Below are 13,892 nucleotides of genomic sequence, written 5' to 3'. Positions count from 1 at the left end.
AAGCCCTGCTTCCAAAGAATGTTTATCAGTATGGTGATAGGCACTTTATATATATAAATATATATAAAAACCACAGTAGATATCAGCTACTCGAAGGGTTGTCAGTATTGGAACAGGCTACCCAGGGAGCTGGTGGAGTCACCATCCCTGGAGGTATTTAAGAGATTTGTGTATGCAGTGCTTGAGGACATGGTCTAGAGGTGGACTAGGCAGGGTTCGGTTGTGGTTGGACTTGGTGATCTTAAAGATCTCTTCCAGCCTAAGTGATTGTATGATTCTATGAAAAAAGTCATGCAAGCTCTGCTGCTGTGAATAATTAAAGCAATGAAATGTAAAAGTTTATAAGCAGTCACACATGAAAGGTAGACAGCACAAAATTGAACTTCCCTAGGCCAAAAAATGAAGCTTAGTTGGGAACTCCCACAGCATATGTGAATGACTCTTCCAGTCATCATGCCATACTGGAAGAAAAGCTTTCTTGTTCAAGCTCAAAATTGAAGTGTTTTGCATGTATTGGAATTCTTGAAATTAAATTCAAATCATGTTTTTGTTGGGTTTTGGTTTTTGGTTGTTTTTTTTTTGTTTATTTGTTCTATGAGGTATACTTTAGTGTTCAGTTTTCAACAAAGTAAAAAGAAAAAAAGAAAATCAGGTATTTGCACAGTTTTAAGTTACAAGGTGCCTTCTAAAATAACATAAAGGATTATCCAAAATAAGAAATTTTTGGTAATTCTGCCAGCTCTTGAGATTGTCATTTGACTGCATCTTGACTGTAGTCGATAATTCTTTCAAAGGTGTGACTTTAAGGAAGAATATGTTATAGTTCTATGCATCTTAGATAGATCAGGATAGCCTGGTATTCTGCCCAATGATACATTATCAAATTATGTACATTTTTATGTCATGACATAAAGATACACATAATTTGATAATGTATCATTTTTTTATGTCATGACATAAAAATACAGTAGATACAGTAGACCTCTCTATTATCATCACACGTTGGATCATGAAAAATCACTGCACTTTGAGCAGCTGCCTCAGAACAGCACCTACCACTGTAAGCGTGAAGGCTTGTGTTTCCATTTTATTATGGAGAGCCTTAAGAAATATTGAAATACTTTGTTGACCAACAGTCTAGTATAGAAGTGTCCTAGTTTTGGGCAGGATGGAGTCAACTTCATTTGTAGCAGCGGATGGAATGCTGTGTTTGAGAGTTAAAATGGGAGCAGTGCTGGTAACACCCTGATGTTTTTAGTTGTGGTCAAGTAGTCAAGGACTTTCTCAGCTCTTCATATTTCCCTATTAATGAGAAAGGAGGGCATGAAGCCAGGACAGGTGACCCAAACTGGCCAAAGAGAGTATTCCATGCCAATTACGTCATGCTCAATATAAAAGGGGGCTGATGGGAGGAGGAGGGGGCGGCTCCAGGACGCGCGGTTTTTGGGGGACGGTCGGGTTCCGGGACAGCTCTGGGTGGCATGGCCTGAGTTGTGGGTTCAGTTAGAAACTGCATTGTGTATCAACAGCTTCATATATTTTTGCTCTAAAGTCCTGTTAGCATTGTTATATTTTATCTTTCTGCTATTCTAGTAAACTATCCTTATCCCAATCCACGGGTTTTTGGTTTCTTGGTTTTGGGTTGTTATTTTCCCCTTCCTTTTCCCTTCCCTTCCCTCACGACCACCTCTTTCTCCCCCTCCTCTTTTCCTTTAAAGAGCAAGCAACTGTGTGGATCTCGGCTCTCAGCTGGGGTAAAACCACGGCAAGAAGTAAGAACAGGACAATATCTCTCTGTTATAGTCTTATGCTTCATTCACTATCTTTCCTGATGCTGAGAAAAACTGGGGGGGGGGGGGGGGGGGGTATCTTGAAACAGAGACATTTTTACTAAGGCAGAAATGAGTGAAAAGCATGTTTCTGTGACCTTTTGGCAAAGAGTGTCCTCCTAGTTATGTCTGGGAAGTACATTCCTCCAGTTGAACACTGGTATATTCTTTGCCTCACTAGGCTTTTCTTAAGAAAATACAGTTCAGGAATTTCCCTGCTGTGAATGATGCTTGAGGTTTGTTTAATAATATTGTATTGTCAAAGCATTAGACTGATCCAAATTATGAAGTAAATATGAAATTGGATTTACTGTTCAGATCAATAATAAATCAGACTGGAACACTACAGAGTTGTGATATGATTTTAGGGAAAAAAAGGCAAGAGAGTGCAGGCACAGTAAAAGAAGTGAGTTGTCACAATAATATTTGAGACAGGAGAGTCACGTACACAGATAATTTTAAGTGGGTATATTTAAAATTTCCATATGTTTAATATGACCTTGTGTTTTGAATTTCTTCCCTCTCTCCTAACCAGAGGGTGGCAAAGCAGCAGCACAGGCTGCTTAGTGAGGTTGTGGAGTCTCCTCTGGAGATACTCAACACCCACATGATCCTGTGCAACCTGTTCTATGTGATCCTGCTTTATCAGGGGGGTGGCACTATATGATCTCCAGAGGTCCCTTCTAACCCTTACCATTCTGTGATCACAAAAATAAATATTCTGTTTTCAGTGCTATGAAATTGGTTAAATATGTATAATAGCACATAACATTTTCCATCTTCAGTTAAAACTTTGTAGGGTATTGCTTACTAATTTGCAACTGTTCTGTATGTGAAATAACAATGGTACCTTTGTATTGTTTCAGTAATAACTAAAGGCTCTGAAAGGGATTGCGTTACTCTTGGTGCTGTATGAAAAAAGAGTGCTACTGATGTCATACTAGATAGTAGGATGATGCGATAGAAAGAAATCTGTATGGTGAAAGAGTGCTGAGAATTTGGTGTCCAGAGTATGTGTACTGTCCTGGTTTCAAACAAACTCTCATCTGGCCCCTTGAACCCAATATCTACCTACTAACAACCATACTGCATTAAGTGCACACCTACAGCAGGAGCTTCCATCTTAACTTCACCCTAAAAAACCCAGTTTGCACACTTTTAGAGAGTGTTTCATGTATTACCAGAGCACAGTAACTGAGGACAATGGAAAGATTTGCTTCAAAAGTGTATTTCTGAACCAAATTAAAATGTTAACACAGAAATACTTCTGTCATAGCCACAAGGGCCAGGACATAACAGAACTCAGAGGGGAGGGATGTCTGTTTATACAGTGCATGGAATAACAAAGCTAGGGTCAGAAGGGATCACAAACTTGATTAATGTGTTTCCATGAGGGTCAAATACATATGTGTCATTCCTAATAAATGTCTAACCTGCTCTTAAGAACTTCCAAAGACATTGGATTGTAGTGACACTACAATCCCTCTAGTAGAATAATACAATGAAATATGTGCTTACCATTATCATTAGGGCTCTATTTAAAATCTGACCGCTCTTCACAGAATCATAGAATGATTTGGGTTGGAAGAGTCCTTAAAGATCATCTACTTCTCTTAAGCTGAGCGGCTGCACTGTTTCCTGCTGCCAGCTGTTTGTTCCCTCTCTCCTGGGAGGTTCTGCTACAGGGATGACTCAGCTGCTTGTGCAGAGTCCACTAAACTGCTGTGAGTAATTAAGGAAATCTGAAGGTGACTTCGCTTTGTACCTTTATAAGTGGCTGGGTCATTCCTACAACAGGGATGGGATTTCTGAGAGGGAACAGAGAGCCCAACTGAGGAGAAGAGTCACCACATTCAGCCCCGTGCAAGCTGTCTCTGTTCATCCATCAGAAAATTCTGTTTCCCTTGCTGTATGTTCAAATCATTACTCCTTACCTTGTTCCTGTAGAAAGGGAAGTCAATCCATTAGCTTCTTCTAGGAAGGCCCAACTATGGTGGCAAAAGAGATGTTTGGTAGGTATATGATTGCCTCTGTTTCAGGGTTTAAAGCAATCACTGCTAGGAAACAGACCAGGACATACACAGGGCCATGTTTTCCTCAGTGTTTTCAAATTATGCATCCCTTCCCTTTTTATTTTCTGAAATACTGTTTGTGATGGAGGCTGAGCCTGATGTCATGTGGCATAGCAATGTCTCTTCTACCATTTTTCTTGCAAATGAGTTTGCATGAGGGCAACATTTTTAAGAGCTTGAGGACATCCATGCTATACCAAGTTCTGAAGTTCTTGTAGTCAGATCCCTACATGGGTATGTGAGGTTACTGTCCCCTGGCACCACTGAAGGTTAGTGTTCTTCAATGTTGATGTAAAAAACTATGCAGAATAGTATATAAATTATGAACAAACTTGCTGAATGGATCACATGACATACTAAATTTTAATGCAAATAAATGTATAGAGTAAAATTCTATGGATTCTTCAGTGCTTTGATCTTGAAACAGCAGGAAAGTCTTCAAAGCAATATTCTGATTAAATAATTAAAGAAAAATCAGCACCTTTCACAGAGTATCACATTACATACTAGATTGTGTAGAAGTCACTGTTGTGTTCTGAAGATACTTTTGCGTGTTACTGTGTCTCTGCCTAATTCAAATTTGCCCTTAGGAGATTTTAAGAAGAGAAAACATCTAAAGATAAATATTATATTTTTATATATATAAAAATATATGTATTTACATGAAGACTGTTCTGCATCCTTCTTGAGACATTTAGCCACAACACTTTAAGTTGTTATGAAGAGATGTGATGCAGGCGAAACAAACTTTAAAAGTCCTTAGTCATCAACCTCTGAAAATCTCTTTTCCTTAAAACATCATCAGGTTAGTATGAATTTTGGTTACCCAAATTTGATCCTGAGTGTTTATTAAAATAAAACTGGTTAGAACATCCTAAAAAACATCTTTCTGTTATTCTAAAAAAAAGAAAAAAAGATTTTTTCTACCAAATTCTGGTGTAGAAATTAATTTTGTTCGTATAAAGATACCCAGGCAAATGCTGAATTAAACTATTTCTAATCAGGTCCAGCATCTGGTAAAAATAAGAGAAACAAACCAAGCTCCATATACCATGCAAACATCTCCTGAAAATCAAACCAAATTCTCTTTAACTGACATTCAGTATGATTGACATTTATTTCACACCATTTTTTTTTCTTCTGTCCTGTGTAAAGCTCAGGTTTTCACAACTTTCTGAATAAATCATTTGACATTTGAAGAAGTGATGTATGAAACTCCAGTAAAATAATGGAAGTGCACTATGACATGCTTTCTCCTGAATTCTTGGTATGATGTTCACTGGCATAATTTTTTTTTTGTGGGGAATGTTAGAATTTCAACACCTTTGCCACACCTTACAAGTTTGCAGGACCATTTCCATGAGAAAAGTTAATGTTTAAAAATGCTTCTTTTCCTCATACTCTTTTATCTGGCACTAGAAGGATGGTATGTTTTTGAAAGGCATGCAGCTAATTTAGTAAGTGCTGTGCAGCTAAACATCATGACAACCATCAAGTTGCATTAGCATTCAAAAGTTAATAATCAATTCCAATGCATCGCTTTCCTCAGACTGAGCATAATACCTAGCCTTTTCTTTGAACATTTGCATCTGAAAATATTCTGAAACCACTCTACAGATTAATAAATTAATAACAACTTTTTGTGCTATTACCCTGGGTCTGACTCTTTTTCCTCAAACCATTCAGATTTCAGTGCATCAGGTAAGGATAACATGTATTATTTCACAATTACATTGAAGAAAATGTTTACTTCTGGGGCCCATCTAATACTCTGTGGTGGTTTTGGTAAAGTCCTCCAGTTTGGGTATGGCATTTGATATCAGAAAGGTTCTTTCTTCTATCAGAAAGGCTTTTTCTTCTATCACAGGTCACACAACCTCCCTGCAAAACATAAAGTAAAAAAACAAAGCATGTTTTTACTAGCACAGAGACATACACAGTAGGCGGTTTGCCAGCATCGCTATCGTGGTTAGAAAGTGTACTGGCTATTTTTCTCACCCACATCCCAGTCATGATGGGTATACCGGCAAAATTAAGTCTCTGTTAAGTCCTGGCTTAAAAATTTATCAAGCTGTCAAGGTGATAAAAGCAAAAGTCCAAGATAATTTTTTTTATTTCCCAAATTTCATATATGTGAGAGTAACTTCTGTCATATTTGTAAGAAGAGAACAGTCCTCAGACTTGAAAATAGAAAGGGAAAATCACTCTCCAGAGGTGTATTTCTCAAAAAGATGGATATTGCATTTGCCAGTTGGTTCCTGTGCTGTTCTCCTTGTGCATTATTTCCAGCAGTTACTTTACCAGTCTACTCCTTTTCGTGCGCATTTGGTATAGACGATTAGCTGCTATTTCAAGCTCCTTGCTTTCTTCACAAGTTAAAACTCTGTAAACATTATTACAGTTTTGGGACTGTGTAAGCAGCTGGATGCCTTTATAAATAAATAAATAGCCTAAATTAATAAAATTAAATAAATTAAATAAATATTAAATGCTAAAAGAGTCGTTATTAGCTTAGCCAGATTGTGTGCCCTTAGTGGCTTAACTCTGGCTGACCCCAACAGATGAAGGTAGGGAAAAAAATTGGAAAAGAAAATAATTGCTTTGCTAATTTCCAAGCTAAATAATTATCTGAAAAAAACCCTCCAGCTGTAGGTTTCCTGTGTTTACCCTCATCATCCATGAGGGAGACAGGGTTAGTCAGGAGAAAGGGACCTATTAATTAATTTGCAAGAAAGACTTCAAGAGACAGAAACATTGTGAGCAAGAAAAAATATGCTGACTCCTCCTAAGACCTCCGTTCTACTTTATAAAGCATTTATGGCACAAGGAATATGGCATAAGGATTCTCCTTCACAATGCCTTGTCTTCCGATCTGACAGGAGAGAAACCTCAACACTTAAAACACTTACGTATTCCAGTTAACAAAGCCAGCTTCTATACTCCCTGGATTGCCAGCACTGTGAATCAACTATTCTTCTAAAGATATTAGAAATAGGTTTGATTATGCACTAAATGCCAAGGCTTGTGGCAGCTGCTTTTAGCCACCAGCACAGGGAAAGCAGCAGCAAAACGCTTCCGTTCTCCATCAGTTACAACAGGGAAAGGCAGTACTGCTCTTGTGGACGTGGCTGCTTCTGACAGCTGAGAGAAAAATATATGTATGTTCGGTGTGATGTCTGGAATGCAAAACAGGAGAAAAGTGTGCTTCCCTGATTGTGTCTAGTATCCAAGATATTGATGGAGCCAGCAAGTTTGTGTTATTATCAAAGCTGCACAGCCATGAATATATAAACTGTAAACTGGCTTTCCCAAGTAAAATACTCTTTCCTCACATTACTTTTGTGGGAGTCAGCTTCAGGAGTATATCTTCAAAACACATTATTGGTAATTTCTTCTATAAAAGATAAGCCCCAAAAGGGCAATGTCAGCATCTCTCTTTACAGATGTGCATGTTCTCCCGGTACTGGAGCTTTGCTAAAACTGCTAGTGGCAGGTCAGTCGAATATTTATGGAGATGGGAGATCTCCTGGTCTGAATTGTAACATAGGGCTGCACTGAGTCATAAATGAATTTTCCCACTTTTCCTTTCACACCCCACACTGCCCTCCCACCACCCCACTAAAAAACAGAAACCACAAGAAAGGTAGGCGTTGATTACGTTTTTACTTGAACTCTGAAAAGAGGATGGATGTTGTTCGGGTCGCCAAGGTTCTTGGAATTGTTTGGGAAGAATATTGTGCAAAGTAGTGAGTTTCTATGCCAGCAGTTATCCCCCTCCTTCTTCCTGCCCATATAAAAACCTATTTGCACAATCACCTGATTTCTTTCAAAAGTAGTAGGCACCAACAACTCCCAGCAGCGTGACAAAAGCATCAGATCATACATGTGGTAGGGGAGAGGTGGTGCAGCAGGATGGTGACAGCTTTTCTAATCTACAAGGAAAACAGGGGAAAAAATACATAGAAAGCTTATGGCCGAAGTTCTGTTGTTTGATTTTTGCTCATCATGAGTAGATGCAACTCCTTTGATAATTCGTTGCAAAAGGTGAAGTCTATGAAAATTCCAATACAATGTCTCATACTCGTTTCCTACTAACAAAAGACAGGGCAAAAAAAGTGAATAAGACAAATGTTAAAATCACACCCCTGGTCTTCGAAAGAGGAGACTGGAGCTTGTTCAGGAATCTGCTTGGCAGGATTCTATAGGAACATCCAAAGATTTGGTATATCTGTCATTAGAGATACTCAAAATTTGGCTGGACAAGGGTCTGAGCAACCCTCTAGTTTGCAGATGTTTTTGCAAGAATCCTGTCTAAATGACTTTGTTATCTTATTCTCCAAGCCTCGAATGCTACCATTTTTCTCTACAATGAAATACCCAATTTATCTAGCAGCAGTTGAATTTTGCGAATTCTTGGTCATGCCCTTCCGTTCAACAAACTAAATAAAGATTTCCTGCTGGTTTTGTTTGTTTTTTTTTTTTTTGAAAGCTAATGATAGCTCCACAGACAGCAAAATACGCTGCCTACACTTTTGTGATGGTAAAACTTATTTCCAGGTTGAAAGAGGACAAAATTTCAATATTTTAGTCCTCAATAAGGAAAAATCAGGGGCAAAAATAAAATCAAATGTTCTGGTTTAAAATCAGGCATAGTCTGAATTTGAGATTAATATTTTGTAACACATTTTGACTGGTCATTCTGAAACAATTTGAAAAATATAAAACTGGGTGCATTAGAGAATTTTGAAATTTCTTTCTAGTATTCTTTGGATAAGAAGAGATTTAATCAATATGGCTCTTCTTTCAGAAACTATTGATTTTGGCAAAATAGCATTTTTACTAATGAAAAACTGTCAGGAAAAAATGGCAATAAGTCTAGATGTCAAATCCTTATTTCATAAACATTCTCATTATGGTATAAATCCAGGCTTCCTACAGTTCCTTCCAGTCACTCTAATATAAACTATGAGATTTTTTAGTGCTATTTTAGTGGGTTTGGCCAACAAGTTAGAGATCTTGAGCCCCATTCTATTTGCAGTAACTGCCGGATAGCCTTTGGACTTCAGCCAGAGTAAAATTCAGGCCTGTATGCTTGCTGTGATTAAAACAACTATCTACAGTATGTTAGTCCTTGGAGTTACTGTATTTTCTTAAAGAAAATATAATCTTCATTAAAATTCTACACCATTTCGTTGAGCCATGTGAATGGTTTAGCATTATCTTTCTTTTCTTTCTAAAGCATAAATAACTACTTAAGCACATCATTTCATTATTCTTCAGTTTATGATGCCTTACATCAAATATTTGTTGATTGCACATAAAAAATTAAAAATATAAGTATTTGAATTGTTGTTGTATATTTCCAAACAACAAAAAATAGTGTATTTTTTGTTCATTTGATTACTCCGCATAGTAATGTAAGTATATATTTTAATTAAAATATCATGAGCTGTAGTAAATGTGATCCTTCATCACTACCTTTGTGCATTAAAGATTTACAGCTGTAGCACCCTCTATTATCTCCTGGAAAAAAAAACATAATTAGATTTTAGAGTCTACTTTTAAAAGTATATTGGTTTTATACTTTGCAATAAAATAGAAAGCTTGTTACGTACAATAGATAAAGCTTGATAATACTGAAAGGATGAGAAACCAATTTCAGAAAACCAGTTTAGGACTGTTAAAGGAGAAGCCCTTCAGCCAGAACATTAGGTGTATATTTAAGTTAGTAAATGACTGGAAGCACATTAACAAAACATGTCTGATCTCTCATAAAAATAAAAGATTTACATATTATCTGTTTGTTGTAAAAGATCTGACACATGAATTAATACAGTTGAAACTGCTATTACTGCATGAAATGGATTATTTTTTATATTTGGTGCCTGCTATTTATCAGGCTGAAATATGACTTCAAGTGTCTGCCTCAATAAAGCTTAGTTTATAAATCAACATTTTTTCTTTCTTTTGTGTAATAAGGTTGAATTACCTGGAGCATCTACCTGTGAATATGTAAACCAATATTTTTAAATAAAGAATAGTTGATCTGTGCAGAAATCACCAGGCACCTAGGTCGACATTAGAGTTTTCAGGAAGGCTGATGGCTGATGGCTGCTTCCTTCACCTTGTAGTGTCACTTTTTTGCATGAGAACTTAGATCTGAATTCAGCTGTGGTGTTTCACATTCCTATGTGTGCATCACTGGTACATGCAGACTAGTGCTGCCAGGCTCCCTGTCCCCAGGCCCTGGCTGCAAAGCAAGCTGCAGGTGCCTGTCATGAGCTTAGATGCCTGTGTGCTAGAAGTCTAATTATGGGCAACATGAACTCCACCATAAGTATTGCCATGAAAGCACTCATTCCAGATCACAGTCTTTCAGCAAATCTTTGTCTTGGTAAATTGCCTCTGTTTTGGAGGAAGGTACTGCTGGTGACATAACCCGAGCCAGCCTGACTTACTGGTCATAATGGTTTTGTAAAGAAGGGGGGCCAGTCACTGCTCTGCAAAAAGAGTATGACTTGGTTTTAAGATGCTGGTTTAGAGTTTAGGAAACAAATTATGAAATAGGAGATAATTCCCCAAAAATCATTCTCAGCCACAGTAGCTTTAGTTTGAATATACAAAGCCAGATAAACAAATTTACTGTTGTATATGTTGTTTCAGTTCTTCTGAGGCACTGTATGTATTTATGAAATTACCAATTTTGCTTAATAAAAATCCCCCCACTTACACATTCTGTACTTCACATGCCAGCATCTTAAATATATGTGAATACTTGCATCACTGGGAGGCTGGACTACATAATCTTTTGAGGTCATTTCCAACCCCTATAATTCTGTATGTGTGATTCTGCGAGTGTAACAGGAAAAAGTAAGGCTGCTTGAATATCTTTAATTGAGCATTTCTTACCAAAATCTGTTGGAACATCAGGTTGAAGGACACGGTTCTTTCAGTGCAGTCCAGGATACAGTTGGCTTTCTGGACTGCAAACACATATTGACAGCTTATACATAGTATTTCATCAATCCAAGCCTGCATTGATGTCTGGGATTGCTCTGACCCATGTGCAGGACTTTGCATTTCACCCTGTTAAACTTCATGAAGTTCTCATGGTCCCACCTCTCAAGCCTCTCAAGGTCCCTCTGGTAGGGTATCAATCACACCACTGAGCTTGATGTCATCTGCAAAGTAGCTGAGGTTGCCAATATTCATGACCTTGACAAAGACCTTAAATAATGCTGGTCTAATATAAATCCCTGAAGGAGACCAGTCATCACCAGTCTCCACCCAGATTGAGCCATTGACCACAACAGATTGAGGCAACCATCTAGCCACTTCCTTATCCGCCACGAGGTCAATCTGTCAAATCCAAGTCTGCATTTTAGTGACAAGGATGCTATGTAAGAAACTATCAAAATAAATTATAATTGTTGTATTTAGGGTTGGGTTTTTTTCTGTTTTATGTCACCTGGAGGAAATAAATTGGTGAATTCCACTAATTCACTGTCATCATAAGGTACCTTACTCATTGAATATGGCTTTTAGCTGTGGGTTATTTTTTATTGCAGATCTGAATAAAGCTTAAATACCTGACCATGTGCATAAAACAGTAGGCATAATGAGATAAAATATAAATAGGTTTTTATCTATTAGATACTGATAATCTTTCCTTCCTGGTCTCTTTCATAACAACAACAGTGGACTGCCATTTAACCATTAGTAGTCTAAAACAGATTTAATCTAGGTATTGATTTGGTAGAGTAAAATAGTAAATAAGTCAGTTGGTATTTTATCTGCAATTCTACAAATAAATCAATAAATAGTGCTATTCAAACAAAGGTAAAGACTTCTGAAAGTATATATGTTTTCCATATGAAAAGGACTGCAGCATTTTTTCCACAAATTTTATCAGTACTTTCTGATCAGCTTTCTGAATATTGACCTAGCATAGCAAATCGTGGCAGCTTTAACAGTCCTCTTCAAAGAACACTATAATTATATTTTCCTGAAGTAAGCCTCTAAGGATTGAAAGAAAAGCCCTGATAGTGATAAGTATGGGTGCAGAATTGTAACTGAAATGGATAGAAAATAAGCACTGCTGTCTAAGAAGAGGCACAATGCTTTCTTTTTAAATAATTTTTTAAAAATCAAATCATGTTTAGGATTTTTTTGTCTATTGCAGCTTTAGTGTATGAGTTAATATTGATTTCAAATCACAAGATCAGTACAATATTAGGTTTAAGATTTTTTTTTTTTTTTCAAAAGAGGTGGCATATAGACTTAGATGTTGTTCTCAATGTGCAAGTGGGGTGCGGTAAAGAAAAGCACAGCTATTTGAGTAGGCACTGCTTCCCCAGCTGTTATACTGAACCTGGACTTTGGTCTTCTCTAACTTGGATCATTCCTCACCCTTTACATCCGAAAATCAAGAGAGTAATTTCAGGCTTTTAGTTCACTCATGTATTCATTGCTAATCTTTTCTTTGTTTTAGAACTTAATTTGAATGAAATTTGCCCTCAGCTTAAAAGCATGATCAGCCCATTGACTTGAAAAAGTGATTGTTAGTCAAATAGCACTTATATTTCTGTGTCTTCTTCAGAGGATAGAATCCTAGAATCATAGAATTGTCTTGGTTGGAAGGGATCATCAAGTCAAACCACCACCATAAAGCAGCAAATATTTTTATAATGTTAATTACAAACCCCTCTGCATCAGTATTAATCTGGATGGAGAGATGATAGGGTGGGGGAAAAGACTGAAAAAATAAAAAAAGTAAGTCCTCCAAGCATTGCTGAGTTACTTTCTTGTCTAACTCATAGATCCTTTCACGTGGGGCATCTCTCACTGAGGCACTCTAAGAAATAAACTTTGACAAGTCCATTAGGGTTAATTTTAGATTGTGAATATACTTTGAACCTTACCAATATTCATTACGGAAAAGCAGCAGGTTTGAAGCACTTGCTGTATTCCACAAATATTCCTGAAAAAATGTCATATGATGTTTTCTGTCTTCATGGGCATTTCTTTTGCTCCATGGCATGGGTCCTCTTTAAGTTAGAATACAGTGCACTAGGTTTGGTCTATAACCATGGCTGAAAATAGAATAGCAAAGGGACATTCTTCCTTCATGGTACTTGTGTTTCCTACTGAGCTGTAGTGGAAAGGGAGGAAGAGTCAAGTCTGGATTTTGAAGACAACTGGCTGAACGAAACACCTAATTTCATTCTATAATGGGGATGTGAATTCCACCATTAAAAGACTGCAGGTCTTATTAAGGTTTATTAAGGTATTTATAGACTGGTTCACTGGCAGGTTCAGGAGTAACTTGACCAAGAACTCACTTTAAAGCCAAGTTGATTATTTTACTTCCACTATTGTCATCCTTTTCACAAGTATGCGGGCCATACCCCTGTTTCAAAATCTAGTATTGTGCTTCTTCAGGCCCCAGTTCTGTATGTGTTGGATAAAAAGCTTTTCTAATTAAAACATGCATCAAAATCTCTTTACAAATATCTTCTGATGGATGGCTGCTTCCCCTTCCCACTATGCCTCAGCTGTTGCCTAGATGGTTACTAGTATGCAGCTGAAGAATTGACTCTCTTATTCTCCACTTTTTTCCCATGGAACAAGACTTGCAACAGAATCCACTAGATACAGGGCTATTATGTCTGAAATACCTGTGATCGCTGCTTAATGTGATCAACTGTGTTTCTTTGCAGGTGCATATGTGCTTCAAGTAAAGGCAACAGATGCTGATGATCCCACCTATGGAAACAGTGCTAGAGTGGTTTACAGCATTCTTCAGGGGCAACCATATTTCTCCATTGATCCAAAGACAGGTAAGTAGTTCATTAGCAACAGTGGAAGAGTTAAACTTTGTATTTTGATACATGTGGACAGTATTTATGAATAAATATGGAATGGGCTGATATGGCCAAAAGCCAATAAAGTAACTTTGCACATGATTCCATTCTGAGTATTGTCTAGCTTT

The 13,892-nt window shown here is 37.3% G+C and overlaps 1 protein-coding gene across 2 annotated transcripts in view; it reads left to right on the top strand.

Moving 5' to 3' along the window:
• Window positions 1–13,892, top strand: part of CDH12 (cadherin 12) — a gene marked incomplete at both ends in the record, with an annotated part of 159,268 nt that overhangs the window by 71,796 nt on the left and 73,580 nt on the right. The window contains one exon of one of the 2 annotated variants that reach the window (XM_084280127.1): window positions 13,621–13,740. The exons of the other annotated variant lie outside the window; for it this stretch is intronic. Within the exon in view, the coding sequence (XP_084136253.1) occupies window positions 13,621–13,740 (120 nt within the window). The remainder of the gene's footprint in view (window positions 1–13,620; window positions 13,741–13,892) is intronic. 2 annotated transcript variants of the gene reach the window in all.

The sequence above is a fragment of the Gallinula chloropus genome (assembly GCF_964237585.1).
Source record: "Gallinula chloropus genome assembly, chromosome: 2".
Taxonomy (NCBI): Eukaryota; Metazoa; Chordata; class Aves; order Gruiformes; family Rallidae; genus Gallinula; species Gallinula chloropus.
This window is presented reverse-complemented; position numbering and strand designations above follow the sequence as displayed.